We start from the raw sequence: 19,377 nt of genomic DNA on the forward strand, positions 1-19,377 counted from the left end.
AAGTGGCTCATGCTTCTTTGGAGAGAATGAACTTGTGGTGAGCCAGTCTAGAGTACTGCACATACTGCGCAAAACACAGAGGATCTTGCACGAAGATAGAACGACTCAGTTCTACAGCAAACATGCAACTGTCTGCTTTGGAGCTTCCTCTAGGATTTATGACAAATGTACAAAAAGGCTGGAAACATTGACATAAGACATTAGATAATTCATGATGAGAGGGAATAGTATAAACCATCATTGATTACCCAGCAAGCACGTTGTGTCCTTTTCCCAGAATATACAGTGTACTAGGGTATAGAAAACAACCTCTCACAGAAGCACTCTCTTCAAAGCTTCTCTGGCCACATTTGTTCCATGGTAAGTAGAACTGGGCCCCCTGCATCCTCCAGTTTCCCCCCAAAAGTCTGAGTATGATAAATATGTTGCTTCAACCTAATACAGATGGAAATATTTGAAAAATAAGAAACTCCAGAAAGTTCTAAAAAGATAAAATTTAAATTTTCTATAGACCAATGGAATTCACATGGATGGAGTGATAGGGAAGGTTTGTAAATACTGTAGAGATACAGAATATGAGAGGGTAGGTATAAGTTATATACAAGAATTATAATATTTTATAAAAAGGATTTTGAATTTGAAAGAAGTGTTTTGAGCCCAGTCCCCCGACAGATCCAGGAGGATGACTGTAGTACTGAGTGAGGGCAAACAAACAGAACCACCAGCGCCTATTAAAGTCTTCATGTGGTGAGGTTCTGCTTTAAGTGAGATAAAAAAGTTAAGCTTGGTAGAAGTGGTGGGTGGTTCAAAATAACCCTCTGGCTGAGTACCATGAAAGTAATAGGATGGAAATAGCTTGCTTATAGTTTTTGAATAACTAGCAATGTAATGAGGGAGGAGTCAGCCTTGTTCTGGGAGGAAACAACTATACAGAGAGAGGGCTGCTACATAAAACTGTTCTTGCCCTTAGGGAAATCACCAATATGGCAAGTGCCACATGGAAACGGAGATTAGGTTTTCTTGGATGCCCAGAGGACAAGGCATTGTCTCCTCTCTCAGACTCTGGGAGAAAATCCAGTGTCGGGGCCTCACTGTAGGCTGAGATGCCAAAGGGCTTTTCCAGGGAAACTTAAAGTAGATTAAGGTAACGTGAACTAGTAACACCTCACATGTCTGGCAAAAAGTCAATGACGAGCCTCTCCTGAGGAAAACATCATCATCTTGGGTACCAAATATTTTAAATGCACAGTAGCCAGCATGCAGTTTCCTACCAAGACAAGAGGGAGAAAGGACAGACCAGAGAAATGATAGGATGGGATAGCAGATTGGAAAAGACACCAAACACTTGTCAATAGCTCAAAGTAAAAGCACAAACACGGCAAAGCACAAACACGGTGGCTGTTCTTCCAGAGTGCTGCAGTGCAAAGAGGAGACCAGGGAGTACAGGAAAGTGAGGAAGACAAACTGAAGAGCACACGTGAGCAGGAAAAGTAACATACCCAGTTAGAGTCTGAGAGAGGAGACAGAGCCTTGGGAACAAGCTACTGCAGAGCGTCAGAGGAGACACAGAAACTCACACAGTGAACATGCTAAAAAACCAAACCAAACCAAACCAAAACAACAACAACAACAACAACAACAACATCAAACACAGGAATCAACTAAGCCAAAGAAAGAAATCCTAATGAGGATAAATCAGAAGACGTGATTGGATACATCAGTGCAGCTGAGTAGTTAAAAACAAAACAACAACAACAACAAAAAAACTCAACAAACCAGAAACGTGACAGGCTGACTCTGTGACAGACAGGCAGCAAACTAGCAGTTTAGGACACCAGCCCTGAGTTTCTACTTCCCAGAACTGCGCAAGTCAGTTACTGGAACAATTGCAGGCTTACGTAAAAGGGACACCCTCCACCCCCATCCCCCAGCTCGTAAAGGGACAGTTAGCTAAGCTTGCAGCCCAGAGGTCAAGAGCTACCCCTCTTTGGCATGAAGCAAGGTTAGTCTACGCCAGAGCATTACCCAGACCCCCAGAGACAGGACCCACTAATCAAGGTTTAAATCACCTATTCCTCCCTAATGTTCCTCATTTTTGGCTTTAAAACTGAATCTGCGAATTCAGTCGGGATCCTTCCATCTGGATAGAATTGGGTCCTTGCATGCAGGAATAAATACTCTTTGCTTCTACATACTATTTGAGTCTGGGTTATCATTCTTCAGCCTTTCACAGACCCTAACAATACAAAGGAAATATAAGCCACCTTCGTGGACTAGACGTTTTTACTCTAGGAATAGGAAATCCCTCCAAAGGCCATTTGTAGACTTAGGAGAAGCCCAGTCAAAATCCAAACGGGCTTCCTTCCTAACAGATCCCAGTAGAAATTCAATAGCACATTGGGAGAAATACTGCTGCTCACGTAACTGATGCCCTTCTGTCTGCTCTAATTCAGATTTCCCACTCACTTAAGTTCTACTATCCTAGTGTATGCATCAGTGAGTATCTGTGGCTAAATCTTGGTTTACATTCGTGATTGCATACTTCTATTATTTCTTTTAACCTAAGTTTGGGGAAATGTCTAGATTGAATTTCTGTAAGAATGAAGACGACATAAAAATTTTAAAATTAAAATAAAAGCAAGACTTTGGAAAAGCTTTAAGGACAATGAAAAATAGATAAAATCAAGTAAAATAAGATATCTAGAGCATCCTCCTGATGATTAATCCCACTCAAGTATTTCTAAATAACACTAATGTTAATTAATGTAGAATAATTGCCATGCTTCACAGATACCACACAATAGCAAAAAGGTTATATTTCCCTAAGTAATTTACATGTCCATTAAACATAGTTATTCCTCACATAAGCTACCAAACCACATAAAAAGTAACCAAGCCAGATCCAATTCATTTCACGTAAGTAAGCTTTGCTGTTTAATAAACTTAGGACTCTGGTAGGAGCTAAACCAGCAGTTCTTAACATGTGGACTGTGACCCATTTGGCAAATCTCTGTCTCCAAAAAAATATTTACTTTATGATGCATAACAGTGGCTAAATTATGGTTATGAAGTATCCATAAAGTAATTTTATGGTTGGAGGATCTCAACAACATGAGGAACTGTGTTACAGGATTCAACATTAGGACCAATGAAAACTGACTAAATTGGTTTCTGTCAATGGTCATAGTAGCTTATGAAAACCCTATTTTAGAAATGTTCAACGTTTATTGTATACTTAATATATTAACTAAAAACTTAAATCTAATTACTAGCTAAGTGATTTCTGTCATCCTACCTGCTGTATTTTAGTCAGGAGCCCATTCTTCTTCTCAGTAGATGTAGCATCCAGCTGTTGCTTGTGAGTTGTAAAAAACAACCTTATTAATACAGGAAGCAAAACACACGGGTGTTAGAACACGTTTTTTTTTTTTTTCTCACCATAAATTCCTTGGCATCATCACTGTACAACCTATTTTTTGTATTTATTATAATGCAATTTCTTTATTCTTTAAAATTAATATACCATTTGATTATTCCTGTATCCAACCAAAAAAGGCATTATTGGGCACTGGCATTAGGCAAATTTTGTTTTAGGTACAAGGGGCACAAAATCTATCAAATCCTTACTCTTACGGGGATGAAGTCTAGTGAGTAGTCAGAAGTGACATAAAAATTAAGCTGCATTTCAGACAGTGTTACACATTCTGAAGAATGCAAACGAGGGTAAAGACACTGAGAGCCTGAGAGCAAGAGTGCTACAACTGACAAGTGGTTTAGGATGATCTCTTTGGGACTGACCTGTGAAAGAGTTATGTGCTGAAAGGAGCCAGCCACATACAGATTTAAAAGAATTCAGGAAGGATAAGATCCAGAGCCTTGTATTTTCATGGTAGAAAGATGATCTGACTGGAGTTGGAGATGGTGACTAGGTCACATAGCGTCTTAAGGGTCAGGTAGGATGATCTCATGTTTGACTCTGAAGGTAACTGGCAAGAAATCTTTAGATCACAGGAACATCCATGATTTGTAAGGTGGACTCTGATATCTGTAGAGAGAGAAAGAAAGAAAGAAAGAAAGAAAGAAAGAAAGAAAGAAAGAAAGAAAGAAAGAAAGAGAGAAAGAGAGGAAGAGAGAAAGATAGGAAGGAAGGAAGGAAGGAAGGAAGGAAGGAAGGAAGGGAGGGAGGAAGGAAGGAAGAACAAGAGAGAGAGGGATGGAGGAAGGGAGAAAGGAAGGAAGGAAGGAAGGAAGGAAGGAAGGAAGGAAGGAAGGAAGGAAGGAAGGAAGGAAGGGAGAAAAAAGCCGAAGAACCATATTGAAGGTGATAGCTGTAGTCTAGACTAAACGACAGTGCTAATGGTGGTAAGCAGACATACACAGGTGTATCAGGTGTGATGGTTTGAATGGGAATGGCCCCTATAACTTCACATGCTTGAATGCTTGGTCATTTGCAAGTGGTATTACCTGACAGGGCTTAGGAGGTGTGGCCTTGGTGAAGGAAGTGTGTCACTGGGGGTGGGCTTTAGGGTTTCAAATGAGTAAGCCAGGCCCAGTGTTTCTCTTCTTCCTGATGCCTACAGATCCAGATGTAGAACTCTTAAGCGACTTGTCCAGTACCATGCCTGCCTGCATGCTGCTGTGCTCTCTGTCATGATGACAATGGACTAAAGCTTTGAACTCTAAGTCACTCCCCCCACCCACCCGTGATGAAATGTTTTCCTTTATACGAGTTGTTATAGTCGTGGTGTCTTTTTTATAGCAATAGAAATACTAAGAGTGTAGAAATATTTTTCATGTGTTTATAGATGATGCTAGTTTTAGTATTCTATCCTGGAAGAAGCACTCCTAAGCTCCACGAAAACTAGTATCACTCTACCCAAAGCAGGTAAATACACCACAAAAAGAACACCACAGCCCAATATCCCTGCTGCACATAGACTCAAAAATATTCAGTAAAATACTTGCAAACAGAATGCAGACATACCCTAAAAAGATTATCCACTATGACCATTTGAAGTGAACTTTATAAGGAGATTCTTTGATGCTCATCATCATTTTTGAAGTAAACTGGGGGTGCTGACAGGAGCATCTCATAGTCAAAAATCACTTAAATCAATGAAATATCTTTAAATGCCATATTCTGTGGATCTCTGAGGTTTTTGAAGACTATCTAACTATGTATATATGTATGTATGTATGTATCTATCTATGTATCTATGTATCTATCTACCTATCTATCTATCTATCTATCTATCTATCTATCTATCTATCTATCTATCTATCTATCTACTTATCTATCTATCTATCTATCTACTTATCTATCTATCTATCTGTCTATCTATCTATCTATCTTCTTATCATATATCTGAATAGGCAAACACTCCTCCTTTTCTAACTATTTATTATATGCTCAACCTTGAAAGCATACTTCTATAATAAACTAGACCAGCATCTAACATGACCATGAGTTTGATTGACCAACTATTAATATTAACTTGCATTATTTAATTACCCTAAACAGTTTGTAATAGCAGCTTTTAAAAGGACTGAAACTTAATATTGTAATTTTAAGAATCACCTAGGTACAATACCTTGAACAAGAGTTGAAAAATATATACATAGTATGTTGTAGCAAAACATAACCTCAAATTTGCATTAATATACAAAGATATATACCAATGTAACAAAATTTAACCTCAATTTTGTATCACTATACAAAGACCTATACCAATATAAGATTTTTGGCTTGTTGTATCTCTATAGTTTAAAAGTAGATTCAATAATCTACCCTTTATTCCTATTATTCCTGTATGCCCCTGAAGTCTTGACCCTTGCCCCTGAAGTGTGTAAGGTTGGACCAGTTGGAATCAGCAGCCATTTTGAAGTTGTCCTGGAATCAGGTTTTGATGAAACAGCTATTAAGGCAGTTTGAGACAGGATCAGGCAGGATGCTGGAATAAATGTATCTCAGCACCTTCAGGGCTGGCTCTTGTCAGGGCTACTTGTCTGGTTGTCTTTCTCTGTGAGCATATAAGTCTTTAGAGGTAACATACATTTCTGTAATAACCTGTATAGAATGAGCAGTGTGCACAATTCAGTTAAAGATGATTTTTCTGCTCTTTATATGCACAGGTGAAAGAATGTGTCTTTCTTTATAAGTTAGTTTAGAATATATAACCAAACTGTAATATGAATTTTTATCTATGCAATTTGAAAGGTTGGCATGATGAGTTTTGCAAATTCTGTGGCCAACAAGATTTATTGGCTATGTTTGGCTGAGGTTCTGGCTGGAGACATTTTATGTCTCAGTCAGTCTCAGAGCTGTTCCCATGCAGAAGGTGCAGAGATACAAGTTACCTGCTTCATTGGTCTTTCTGTTTCTTTCATGTCTGTAGTGAGGATCTTCAGGAGGGGTCTTCCCTGTCATATGTCATTTCTTTCAATTTGGAGGGAATCCATAGCTTTTCTTTTTCTGTTGAAACAAGCGCATATTCTCTTCCCCAATACAGCATATTTCTTACTTTCCATTCTGAACTTAGGACATATTTATGTTGATCTAATTTGGCAGTCTTTTTCCATAATCCAGTGTATCTTAGCAGTTATGTTATCTGTCTCTTTGACATTTAAAAAACTGAAAGTCCATAAAGCATTATTTAAATTAGCTTTGGGATAGTCCATGTCTCCCCTTTGTTCTACAAGCATTGTCTTTTTATATATTACATTTATTTATTTATTTATTCCTTTTACAACCCAGTATCAGCCCTACCTCTCCTTCCAGTACTCTCACATAAGTCTTTCCCCCATTCCCATTAGAAGGGGAAGCCCACCTCTGGGTGTCAAACTCCTCCCCCAAGCCCACCCTCCACCCTGCACCCCACACATCAAGTTTCCGTGGGACTAGCCACATCCTCTCTCACTGAGGCCAGGCAAGGCTGTACATTTAAGGGTACAGGATTCACAGGCAGACAGACAACAGGTTCAGGGACAGCCCCTGTTCCAGTTGTTTGAGGGACCCACATGAAGACCAAGTTGCTCATCTGCCATATATGTGCAAGGGGCCTAGGTCCAGTTTGTGCTTGCTCTTTGGTTGGTGATTCAGTCTCTGGGAGGCCCTAAGGGTCCAGGTTATTTAACTTTGTTGGTCTTCCTGTGGATTCCCTGTCTTCTTCGAGTGCCTCAATCTTTCTCCCAACTCTTCTGTAAGACTCCCTAAGCTCCATCTACTGTTCGGGTGTAAGTCTCTGCATCTCTTTCTATTGATTGTTGGTTGGAGCCTCTCAGAGGTTAGTTTCACTAGGTTTCTGTCTGCAAGCATTACAGTACCATTAATAGTGTCAAGACTGGTTTTTGCTGACTGGATGGGTCTCAAACTGGGGCAGTCATTGGTTGTTTGTTCCCTCAGTCTCTGCTCCATCTTTGTCCCTGCACATCTTGTAGGCAGGACACATTTTGGGTCAAAGACTTGGTGGGTGGGTTGTTGTCCTTATCCTTCCCCTGGGAGACCTTTCTGACTACATGAAGTGGCCACTTCAGGATGTGTATTCCCCACAGCTAGGAATCTCAGCTAGAATCACTCCCTTAGGCACACTAGGTCTCTCCTCATCCCAGTCTCTGGCACATCCTAGAGATTACCCCCTTCTCCACCAATCTCTCTTCTCTCTCCCCTGCTCTCCCTACATAAGACCTCCATTCCTTTTCCTCCCAGTTACCTCCTTCCATCAAACTCCAATATCTATCTTGTGCCCCCTTTGAGAAAGATTCAACCACCCTCCCTTGTGTTCTCCTTGCTACTTGGCTTCTTTGTGTCTGTTGATTACAGGGTGGTTATCCTGTACTTTACGGCTAATATCCACTAATAAGTGAGTAGATGCTATGCTTGTCATTTTGGGGACTGTGTCACCATACTCAGGATGATATTTTCTAGGTCTATCCATTTGCCTGAGAAATTCATGATATTCTTCTTCTTCTTCTTCTTTTTTTTTTTTTGGTTTTTCGAGACAGGGTTTCTCTGTCCTGGAACTCACTCTGTAGACTAGGCTGGCCTCAAACTCAGAAATCTGCCTGCCTCTGCCTCCCAAGTGCAGGGATTAAAGGTGTGCGCCACCACCACCCAGTTGATAGTCTTCTTTTTTAATGAGTAGTTTTCCATTGTGTAGATATACCACATTTTCTGTATCCAGTCTTTAGCTGAGTGATACCTAGGTTGTTTCCAGTTTCTATTATGAATAAAGCTTCTATGAACATAGTTGAACAAGTGTCCCTGTGGTATAGTGGGCATATTTTGGATATATGCCCAGGAGTAGTATAGCTGGGTGTTGAGGTAGAATTATTCCAAGTCTTCTGAGAAACTGCCAAATTGATTTCCAGAGTGGTTGTACAAGCTTGCAGTCCTACCAGCAGTGGAGGAGTGTTTCCCTTGTTCCACAACCTTACCAGAATGTGCTGTCCTTTTGAGTTTTTAATCTTATTTTGATGAGTGTAAGGTAGAATCTTGGAGTTGTTTTGATTTGCATTTCCCTGATGACTAAGGACAGTGAATATTTTTTTAAAAATGCTTCTTGACCATTTGAGATTCCTTTGTTGAGAATTCTCTGTCTAGCTCTGTACCCCATTTTTTAATTGACATATTTAGATTATTGGTGTCTAACTTCTTGTGTTTTTAATAAATTTTGGATATTAGCCCTCGGTTGGATGTAGGGTTAATGAAGATCTTTTCCTAATCTATAGGCAGCCATTTTGTCCTAGTAACAGTGTCCTTTGACTTACAGAAGATATGAGAGAAGAAATCAATATATCAGTCAAATGAAATGTAACATATAAGAACTTCATGACACAAAACATCCAGGAAATTTGGGACACTAGGAAAAGAGCAAACCCAAGAATGATAGGAATAGAAGAAGATTCTTAGCTCAAAGGCCCAGAAAACATCTTCAGCATAATAACAGAAGAAAATTTCCTTGACCTAAAAAGGCGCCTATATATTGATTTCTTCTCTCTCATCTTCTAAACCTGAGATTCTCTTGCCTATCTCCTATATTCTGTTGGTGAGGCTTAGGCCTGTAGTTCCTGTTCTTTTTCCTAGGTTTTCTTTTTTTTATTATTAGATATTTTCTTTATTTACATGTCATATGATATCTCCTTTCCTAGTTTCTCCTCCGAAAATAAAATAAAATAAAACAACAACAACAACAACAACAAAAACCTATTCCCTCCCCTCTCCTCCTGCTCACCAACTCACCCTCTCTTGCTTCCTGGCCCTAGAATTCCTCTACACTGGAGCACAGAACCTTCACAGGGCCAAGGGCCTCTCCTGCACATGACGACGGATTAGGCCATCCTCTGCTATACACATGCTGCTGGTGCCATTAGTCCCATCATGTGTACTCTTTGGTTGGTGGTTTAGTCCCTGGGAGCTATGAGGGTACTAGTTAGTTCATATTGTTGTTCATTCTAAGGGGCTGCAAACCCTTCAGCTCCTTGGGTCCTTTCTCTAGCTCCTTCATTGGAGACCCTGTGCTCAGTCCAACAGATGGCTGTGAGCCTCTACTTCTGTATTATTCGGGTATTGTCAGAGCCTCTCAGGAGACAGTCTGTAGGATTGCCTCAGTTTGTGTTTTCTTTATTGCTTCCATTTCCCTTTTCAAATCTTGGACAGTTTTATTCATATCCTTCCTCCATTTGATTGCATTTTCCTTTATTTCTTTATATTTATTTGTTTCCTCTTTTAATGCTTCTACCTGCTTGAATGTATTTTCCTATATTTCCTCAAGGGATTTACTCATGTCCTTTGTAAAGGGCTCTATCATCTTTATAAGATTGGATTTAAGGTCCTCTTCTTGTTCTTCAGTTTCATTAGAATCTCCAGGGTTTGTTGTACTGTGATAGCTGGGCTCTGGTGGTGCCATAGTGCCCTGGGTCTTGTTGGTTGTGTTCTTAGGTTGTCCTTTGAACATATGGTTTTCCCTGGTGTTAGATGGATGATCCTGATGGCAACAGGACTTCTCAGGAAGGTGGGGGGGCATGGGCCAGATAATGGAGATCGGGGTATCCTCCTCTGTTGGCTGCGTCACAGGTAGACTCCACTCTTCAGGCTGTGTCATGGGTGGACTGAATTCTACGGGCTGTGGCCCAGTCAGACCTAGCTGGGGTGGTGAGCAGATCTGATAAGAATGGGTGGTCAGGCAGGGTTCCAAGCTGGTTAGTTTTAGGGCTCCCAAAGGTTCCCATGGGGAGGCAGGACACTCTCAGGGTCCTGCAAGTCTCCTCTGAACAGAGGAGCAAGACCAGATCTTGACAATGGGGCCAAGTCTTTCTTTAATGTCCTGTTAGATCTCCCACAAGTGTTTGTTTATAAGATTGCAAAGCATGTCTGTGACATGTTCTATGCTATAATGCCTAAAAAATTGTTTTGTCCTCATGGACATATATGCCTGAGCAGCATCAGCTCCAATCTGCAAAAGCATGTCCATGATAACCATCATCTCTAATACATGTGCAATCTCAGGAGCATCCTTCTCAGAATTCAAGGCAAAATCCCATTGGCATTCTGAACATGTATCAGTAGCACAGTGCATCAACATGTGCACATATCTCAGTTCTCCAAACTCTAGAAAATGAAACACATAATCTATTGTATGACATCACTCTAAGGCCTCATCATTAAGCAGAATCTGTATTTTTAACTCTGTATGCTTCATCTCTATGGACTGTTGTTATTAGCATCAGGTGCATCCATGTATAGCCAGAAGCTCTTTATAGCCAGCTTCTGGACCCAGCAACAAGACATGTCATTTCTAGGAGACAGCTTAGCTTCTGCATCTGTTGCCATGGCACCTGCCACACATCCTTTTGTGCACCGAGTCATGCATCACGGCCTGGATAAAAGGTAAAAGATGCATATTTCGACTCATAGCCCACTTTTTCTCTTCTTCTTCCCTCTTACCCCCTCAGAGGGCACCTCTGCCAAGACAACCTTTCACATGAGACCTGTCGCTGTTGTGCTCTGTCCATGATGCTGTGTATTCTAACACCCATTCTAACTCCTGGTCACCTAGTGGTTTTTCTCATTTACAACTACCTTTTCTGTTATTGCTCTAGGTTCCAGATACTCTAATCTCTGTTCTATGGCCTATAACCTAGTATCTACTTTCTCAGTTTCTTCTTTTTCTTAGTCTGCCTCATGCTGATCTCTCCTGAAGAGGGTACACAAAATTGTAACTGTTGTTGAAAAAAAATTATTTGTATGCTGATAAGCAAAACAAAATCATATGGTGTCCAGATACATTGTGTTTCTCTCCATTTTTAGCACAAGGTATTTTTCTTTTTTTAAGTTTTAATTCTTTCCTTAAAGGACTTCATGGCACATGCCTTTAATCCCAGCACTTGGGAGGCAGAGGCTGGCCAATTTCTGAGTTCGAGGCCAGCTTGGTCTACAGAGTGAGTTCCAGGACAGCCAGGGCTACACAGAGAAGCCGTGTCTTGGAAAAAACCAAACCAAACAAAAACAAAAAAAAACAAAAAAAAAAAAAAAAAAAAAAAAAAAAAAAAAACCCAAAAAAAAAAAAAACAAAAAACAAAACAAAACAAAAAAAGGACTTCACTTTCTTACTTTCTTGTAAGCAAACTTTCTATTTCTTCAGTTATTATCTCTACCTAGTGTCTTTCTCTTTTATTGTTTTCCAAACTCACAAACTGGGGTGTTCTCAGTCCCTGTTTAGCTTCTCTCTGTTGTTGCTCAGCTCAGCCCCTGCCTATGGCTGTCCTTGGGCCAGCTGCTTTTGCTGGTTTGGGCTGGAGCAGCTGTTTGCCCTCTGACTTCTTCCCACTGCAGGCCACAGTGTGCTTCTCCTGCATGAACCTGCATTGGGCTGCAGCCTTCCCATGGACTGCCTAGCTCCCTCTACTCCCTCCAAAATGAATTTAGTCTCCTCCTTAGCTAGGAACTTGCATCCTGCTCCAGTTCCCAGCTCTGTTAGCTCCGCGCAGGCCTCTGCTCAAGTGCTCAGCCAGCAGTTGTAGTGGTTATTAAAGCCGAGCTTGACTTTCTGATCTGCTCTCATGTCCTGAACTTGTGGCTAAAGCCTGAGTCCAGTGCTCTAATCTTGGATGACATGCCAAACAGTGGGTGTTATCTGTAATTTTGTGTTTTTCCTCCCAGAATAATGAGTCTGAGCCTTAAATATATTTACAATTGCCTAGGTCAAAATTTTATATATTCCCCGACTAGCTCATAACTTAATATCTCATTTATTCTAATCTACGTTTTGCCGCGTGGCTGGCTACCTCTGTTCAGCTATCATGTGACTGTCTCCATCAGCATTCCTGGGTTGAATCTCCTGCGCCTCTCTGTCTGTATCTGCCTCTGCTTCTGTCTTTCTCTCTCAGCCAGTTGTCCCACCTTTTAATGCTGCCTCAGCTCATTGGATAAAGGCTTTTTTATTAACAGATTATGATTCTATACGTTAGAGATCCTAAGAATTCTGCCAGAAGACTTCCAAGAATGATGAACAAATTTAGCAATGTGGCAAGATAGGGAATCAGCGTGCACACACCAACAGTATTAATATGCTGCAACAACAAACAGAAAGAGAGGAGATCATGGACACACTTCCATGCACAACAGCCTCAAGAAAAATAGAATATCTAGAAATAAACCTAATTAAGGAAGTGAAGGACCTCTACAATGAAAACTCTAAACCTCTGATGAGAGAAAGTAGATAAAACCTTATATGCTATTGTTGTAGGAAAGGACTTATTGGAAAAAAATAAAACTTCAATTGCCCAAGAATTTTTAATTTTATGAAGTTCTACTTGTCAACCAATTGGCCAATGGTTGACAAGTAGAACTTCATAAAATTAAAAAATTTCTGCATAGCTAAAGAAACAGACAACCGGATGAAGAGGAAGCCCATGAAATAAGAGAGAATTTTTACCAACTGCACATCTGACAGAGGATCAATCTGTATGTATTTATGGACCCATGATGGGAGATTAGCATTGCATTCTGTTGTTCTTGTTTTAGAACAACAAATTTAGATACACTTTTAATTAAAAAACATTAAAATATATGTACAAATGATTTTATCATAAAGTTACTTGTCTTTTAGGAACATGCTCAGACTGCAGTTTATATCTCCAGTCGTCAGTAAATCACCTGGATGGGTATTGGAAGCCACATTTTCATGGCTCTACCTGACTGGCCCAGGAAGCAAAGCTGTGCCAAATACATTCTGACATGAACTCACAGAGTCTGCTGGTCAATTGTGGTTCATAGGCTAGACTGGTCACAGTTAATTTTGGAAGTTTTGACCCAATCAGACATTTACATGTGCTCACCAAGAAGAGAGAACTAGATACAGGTAAAGACAGAAGGATGAATCCCCCCTTTTTTTTTCCAAAGGAAGCAGATCATGATTTTTTGGGGATAAATGAGAGAGTTTCTTCAGGTTCTGGGTGTGGTTCCTCACAGAGGATTGGCTCCTGTGGGAGGCTTCACTGCATTGTCTCAGCAACTCAGGCAAGACCCTCTGACTGAGCGGACAGCAAGAGTAACAGCATGGCTGGCTGTGTTGCAGACTCACGGCATTCCCCACCATTGCCCTCTCCCATAGGGATTTCTTTTTTTTTGTTTTGTTTTTGTTTAGAGTGAGGAGCTGAAGTGAGTTTAACACATTAGAAAGGACTACTTCATTTGCCAAGTGTCTACCCCTCTGCCACAAACTACAGATCATCTGAAAATCTGACTAACTTCAAAGTAAGGTGGGGGACACCATTAAGCCATCTCACGGATGTGATGAATAAACTAAATATAGTGCCATTTAATATTGAAGTCGTGTTTCTGAGAATGAAAGCAATGTATTAGTTGTTACCCTTTGAATCTTGACTTGTTTCTCAAATGCACATTAAAAGTGCATTTATCAGGGTGGTAATAGTCGGAGATTGTAGGACCTTTAAGAGACAGGGCTCAGAGCAGGTATAAGGGCATTGGACATGTACCCTGACTGGAACTGGGGACCCCCAGTCTCTTGCTTTCCTCTTTTTTGCTTCCTATGTCTAAGTGGGTTCTCTATGTCATGCATTACTCTCACAAACATCCTGTCTCTACCCAGGCATAGGGCAGATCATATGATTATGATCTGTAGCCTCTACAACTATAAGCCAAGAGAAGCATTTCTCTTCTTTATAATACAGAGTATAATCTAATAATCTAATGTAGATTGCTGTGTAGATTACACAGGTATTATGTGAAGGTAATTAAAAAACACATGACTAGTCAGCATCCAGAAGGGCTCCTGTAAATATCAAGTGACACACTTACATTTTTTCCTCCAAACTTTCACAAATTCTCCTCATGTCTTCTACCTTTTTCTTCCAAATAGTCATTGCTTCCCGGAGCTGGGCTATCTCTGCACTTTGGTCACTAATAATCTATTGAAAATTCAACAACAATATGATATCCAATTAACAGCAAGGGGTTCCCAGCAGTAATTCAGGTTCTCTAATCATTTTATAAATCATTCATTCAACTATTATGGCGGGGTCACCCTTTAGCCAAAAAAATACATCATTTTTATAACTTTGCAGTTGTTGTGAAACTCAACTTGACAAAAACCAATGCTGAAATGAAACAGAAAACCCAAAATTTGAGGGAGTAGATGTCTAAATGCAGTAGTGAGAAAAATCTATGTCTGTCTGTCCTATACGGATGTGTGCATGTCTCCTCTAATACACCCATTTTTGTTCACCAAGATAAAATTGAATGAGACATTGTTTAGCTGATTGATGTAGTACCACTTTAGGGACAGATGTTAATTCAGTAGCTCTCTAGAAAGTCACCCAACAGGGCCAAAGCCATTCAGTTTCTTTAGAGCATCCTGTGATTAAATCAATTAGCAGGATTGGACCTGATGTTCATTGTCCAGGTTCATATTTTCCAGTCTGGGTCTCATAAATTGTACATGCTAGCAAAACTGCATGCTCATGGCCTAGAATTCATTGTCTCTCGCCCTCAACCACCCCTGCCCTGAGTAGGTATACTGCTCCAAGAATCACAGTCAGTTCTTTTTCTGCCAACATTCTATCAATCCGACCTGGCCACAGAGGTGTCTAGACTGAAGAATTCATGTGTATGTTAGTCTGTACTTCCCTCTGTCTGTAACTGGGAATCTCCACAAAAATCACCATACTAGGCAATAGTCTACCTTTTGTCTCCCCTTAGCAGGTTGGTAGAAACAAGCTTTAAGTCCAGCTTGATGTGACATTTGAGTTTGGGACAGCAGGAGAGGTGACAGAACCTTGGTAAGATTCTTATGGCTGCCTAACTTGACCTTAGAAATCTTGAATCAAAACTAGATTGGTGGGGTGCTTCCTTGCCCCTTAGGAGGCTCAAGGGGAGCCATGAGCTTGGGCGTGCAGATGGAGTGAAGCTCTGCTTAGCCATTTTCCTTAAGCTTTGACTGACCTCTGCCTCTTTACTACAATCAGATGATGGCCTCTTTGAACACATAAATGGGAGGGGAGTATTTTACCTTACTGATGTTGTAATAATTAGGTGCTATCACGGGCATATCATAATTAAGGTTACCGTATGCATCTCATGCAACATATGATGGCATTAGTGGTGCATCCTGGGAGGAAAATGTGCTGCTTCCCTATGCCTGCTGTATTGTGTGGTTTTGCATGTGATTTTGATATACACTGAAGAAATGGACTATAGATCCATTCATTCAACTAACTGTGATAAAAGGTTAGTAGGCATTGATATATATATATATATATATATATATATATATATATATATATATATATAGCTAGTTCTATATACAGGTAAAAAATCATTTTCAAGTTACTTTAGTCCACTAAGTATGATGTGTACATGCTTTACAGGAAGTGTCAGGAAATGTTAATGCTCATTGGCATTCTCTCAGAATAGCAGAAAGATGAATTAAACTTTTTTTTTTTTTATTCAGATTGGGCTAAAGGAAGAAGATGTTTATTTTTTCTTACAATTGAGCTTGAAGTTACTGTTTGCTTCATTTTTACTATTTTATTTTGTAATCTGGTCAATTCTTTCCTCTTATAATATGCCTCTTTTCTCCTTTCTTCACAGGACTCCTTCGCCTCTTTAATCTACAGTAACAACAATAAACCAATTAAAATGTCTATTAGCACATCAGAGAAAGATTTTTCAACTTGTCAACCTAATTAATATTCAATTTAAACAGGCCTTTTCCATCCAAGTAAACTAACAGTTTAAAGAAGAATGAGACGAAGCCAGGATTTTTGTATTTCCTAATGTTAAAGATAAAACTGTGATCCGTATGGGTCAAACTGCAGCTGTAAGATGTTGGTGTTACATTTATAGGAGCAGTATGGCAGCGACCACTGCTAAGAGTGGATCAGAGCATCTTGCCACTGTAGTGGCTTACTGAGACTGCATCACAGCAATGGACATCACATGTATGAGTATGGAGATATGGGAAATGAAGAAAGTAATCAGAAGTAGTTAGTTGTTTAGAAACCCCACTTCGTCCTACCTAATGGAAAATAAAACCTAGCTAGGAGTGGCATGTGCAAAGTCATTGAAGACAGGGCAGCTTATAATCTTGGCTACTTTTTCCTGATTTTACCAAAATCAAACATCTTGTCACATGTCAGACTCTGGAGGAATGACTGACTCTTATGAAAAATTAAACATATTTTTTTTCAGCAAACCAAATGGTCAAGAACAAGGTAACAATGAGCAGAAAGCATAAGGTAGCACAGTGGATTAAAAGTCTGTGAATTCTTTCGTCTGGCTGTATGTCTTTCCCTTTAAGCCACCAACCACTTCGTTGCAGAGCAGCTACTTGAACGAATATGATCACAATCTATGCACCAGGGTGCAGATACAGATGAGTGAAATTCGATGAAAGATGCTTTATTGAAAATTAGAAAAAAAATCCATAAAATTTAAAAAGCAGTGTAATAAATTAACCTTCCTTCTTTCCTTCCTATTTAATGCTGCATTGTTTAAACTTGCTTGACTACCTGGATCTGAATGTGGAAACGGGTGGCTCAGGGTCTAAATGTAGACAGTCTCTGAGCTTAGGCCTGACTCTCATCTTGGAAAGGACACAGCAAAAGCTGTGCAGTTGTGTTAAGAAGGGTGTTGATTCACTAATTGGTTCTTGATTGTGTCAATAAAGGATGCAGAAGCCAATTGTGGGGCAAAAGGAAAAAGGTAGGACTTCCGGGTTCTAGGAGGAAGAGAAGGGGTGCCGAGAAAGGTTTTCCAGACCAGGCTTTGAAGGTAGGAGTAAGGTGCAGACATCTAGGTCTTGGGGCCCTAGAGTTTTTAACTTCTGCCTTGAGTGGGAGCTGAGGAGGATGGAGGGAGCTATTTGATAAAATTAAGGCAGGAAATTCTTTGCCCGGCCATTATCTGTCTAGTTTTAAAATAATAAAACTGTCTAGTGTTTTCCATCCACAGCACAAAGGTGAGCAGGAGGAGAAAGCAGGCAGCTGGGGCAGCTGGGGCAGCTGGGGCAGCTGGGGCAGCTGGGGCAGCTGTTGGCGGCTTGGCAAAGCTAGCCGTGAGGGGCAGGGAAGCCATCACAGCTCCTGGGAAAAAATGGTCGGTTGGCCATTGGTGGAGCTGAATGACACCAGGGGGGCCATTAGTGGAGCTAAATGACATCAGGGAGGCCATTGGTGGTGCTAAGCTGGGCAAAGGAGGAAGCATGTTTATAAAATTACACACAACACAGCTGTTTCCATCTTGGGCCTAGCTCCTTTCTGTACAGTAAGAATGGTGACAGCTCTATCTTTCCCAGAGCAACCAAGGCAACTTGAGAAATAAAAGAACAGCTGGACAGTGAGTTCAATCAACATAGCACAGCAGGTGTGCAGCCCCTGCAGGAGCAGGAGAGGCAATTACCTCTGCCCCAACCTCTGGAAATTGCTGACCTCATAATCCAGTTTGCTTTCTGCACACTCAGGTCTGGAAGCCCCGCGGAAGGTTACTCCTGTCTCAGGTTGCTGCAGCTGGAATAGCAGGCATTGCAGGTGTTCTGCCTGACTCCTAGGTTCTGTCTATACAAAAGTGGAACTAGATAAAAGAAGGTGGCAAATTCTTCATCTCTACGTCGACATGAGGCTGCTAAAGAGACATGGATCCTGCCATGGACTCTGTTCTGTGAGCAGAATGTATGTGCACAACTGAATGTCTTCTCCAAGAGACTCCACAAACAAAACAACCAACCAAACCATGAGCTTCTCACACCAGTGCTGTTCAGAAGTCTCCCAAGGCCAATCAAAATGGACACCTAACAGCTAGGCATGAGGACAAAGAAAACATGCCCCATTGCTGCCTCAGAGTAGACAATTCTAAATTTTAAAATCATAAATCCCACCACTTACACGGGTAGCCAAGGATTTTTTCTTTTCCAAATACTCTTGTTTATGTTTTTCAATTAAATCAGATGCCTCTTGCAGAAATTTTTTTTGGAGTCCTGCTTCTTCTTTCTCAAAGTTTATTCTGGTATAGGTGTCATTTATGTAAATAGTGGTTAAGGCTTTCTCTTCCAATGTTTGGTTCAGCAGCAGGACATAGTTTGCATGCTGCTTTGCCAGCTCCTCTTGCTTTGTACTAGGAGAAAAGAATGAGTCTTGGCATCAAAGGATGGCACTTAGTAAAGGGAGGGATTCAGACTCTACAGTGACATAAGAAGAATGCTCTATGGCACACTTCCTTCCTCATCGTCTTTGTGATTCATCAATAAGGATAGAAGGTAACAGGATAAGTGTCCACTTTTGCAACTTGTTAAGCCACTGCTAAAATGTCAGTTACCTGGCCCCATCTCACCCCATGTGCCAGGGATATTATTTTGGCTTAAAGTATAGGATGAGTCAAAAGTCATTTTGAACTGGTGAATGGAATCTGACCAGATGGCTGCTTCCCGGCAGGTCATTAAGCCAAAGAAAGCTTATCATTCTATTTCGTCTCTAGTTACCCTGATACCATAGCTCCAAGGGTTGGCCCAAGAGAAATCTAGCCTTCCCCGGGACAGAACCTTGAGGAAGAGGATGCTGCAGCTATCTCAACAGCTCAGATGAGGCTTGAGACCTGATTGTCATCTTCTCACCCCGATCTGAGCACAAAATGAGTTGTGTACCTCACACATGCACTGTGGGCGACACCTCCCTGAGGAAGAACTGAATTCTGGGAGAAACATGGAGCACAAACATTGAAAGAGGGAATAACTGATGTCATTTCTCTGTATCACACTTTAAAAGCTCTTGGAACATAAAGACCTTTCCTAGTGTTTACTCTGCAGGGTTAGAGACTTAGGATTGGGGGAGGGGTACTTGAAGCTTTGGGAAAATAGACATGGTTGT

General features: G+C 40.6%; 1 protein-coding gene across 1 annotated transcript in view; it reads right to left on the reverse strand.

The window, feature by feature from the left end:
• Positions 1-19,377, reverse strand: part of Ccdc175 (coiled-coil domain containing 175) — an 87,462-nt gene that overhangs the window by 44,321 nt on the left and 23,764 nt on the right. The window contains exons 5-10 of the mRNA XM_031355857.1: positions 18,400-18,628; positions 16,006-16,128; positions 14,318-14,427; positions 3,296-3,377; positions 2,411-2,424; positions 1-6 (exon numbers count right to left, since the gene is read on the reverse strand). The exon at positions 1-6 is cut by the window's left edge and continues 117 nt beyond it. Coding sequence (XP_031211717.1) covers positions 1-6; positions 2,411-2,424; positions 3,296-3,377; positions 14,318-14,427; positions 16,006-16,128; positions 18,400-18,628 — 564 coding nt within the window. The remainder of the gene's footprint in view (positions 7-2,410; positions 2,425-3,295; positions 3,378-14,317; positions 14,428-16,005; positions 16,129-18,399; positions 18,629-19,377) is intronic.

This window comes from Mastomys coucha, unplaced genomic scaffold (assembly GCF_008632895.1).
Source record: "Mastomys coucha isolate ucsf_1 unplaced genomic scaffold, UCSF_Mcou_1 pScaffold6, whole genome shotgun sequence".
Classification (NCBI taxonomy): domain Eukaryota; kingdom Metazoa; phylum Chordata; class Mammalia; order Rodentia; family Muridae; genus Mastomys; species Mastomys coucha.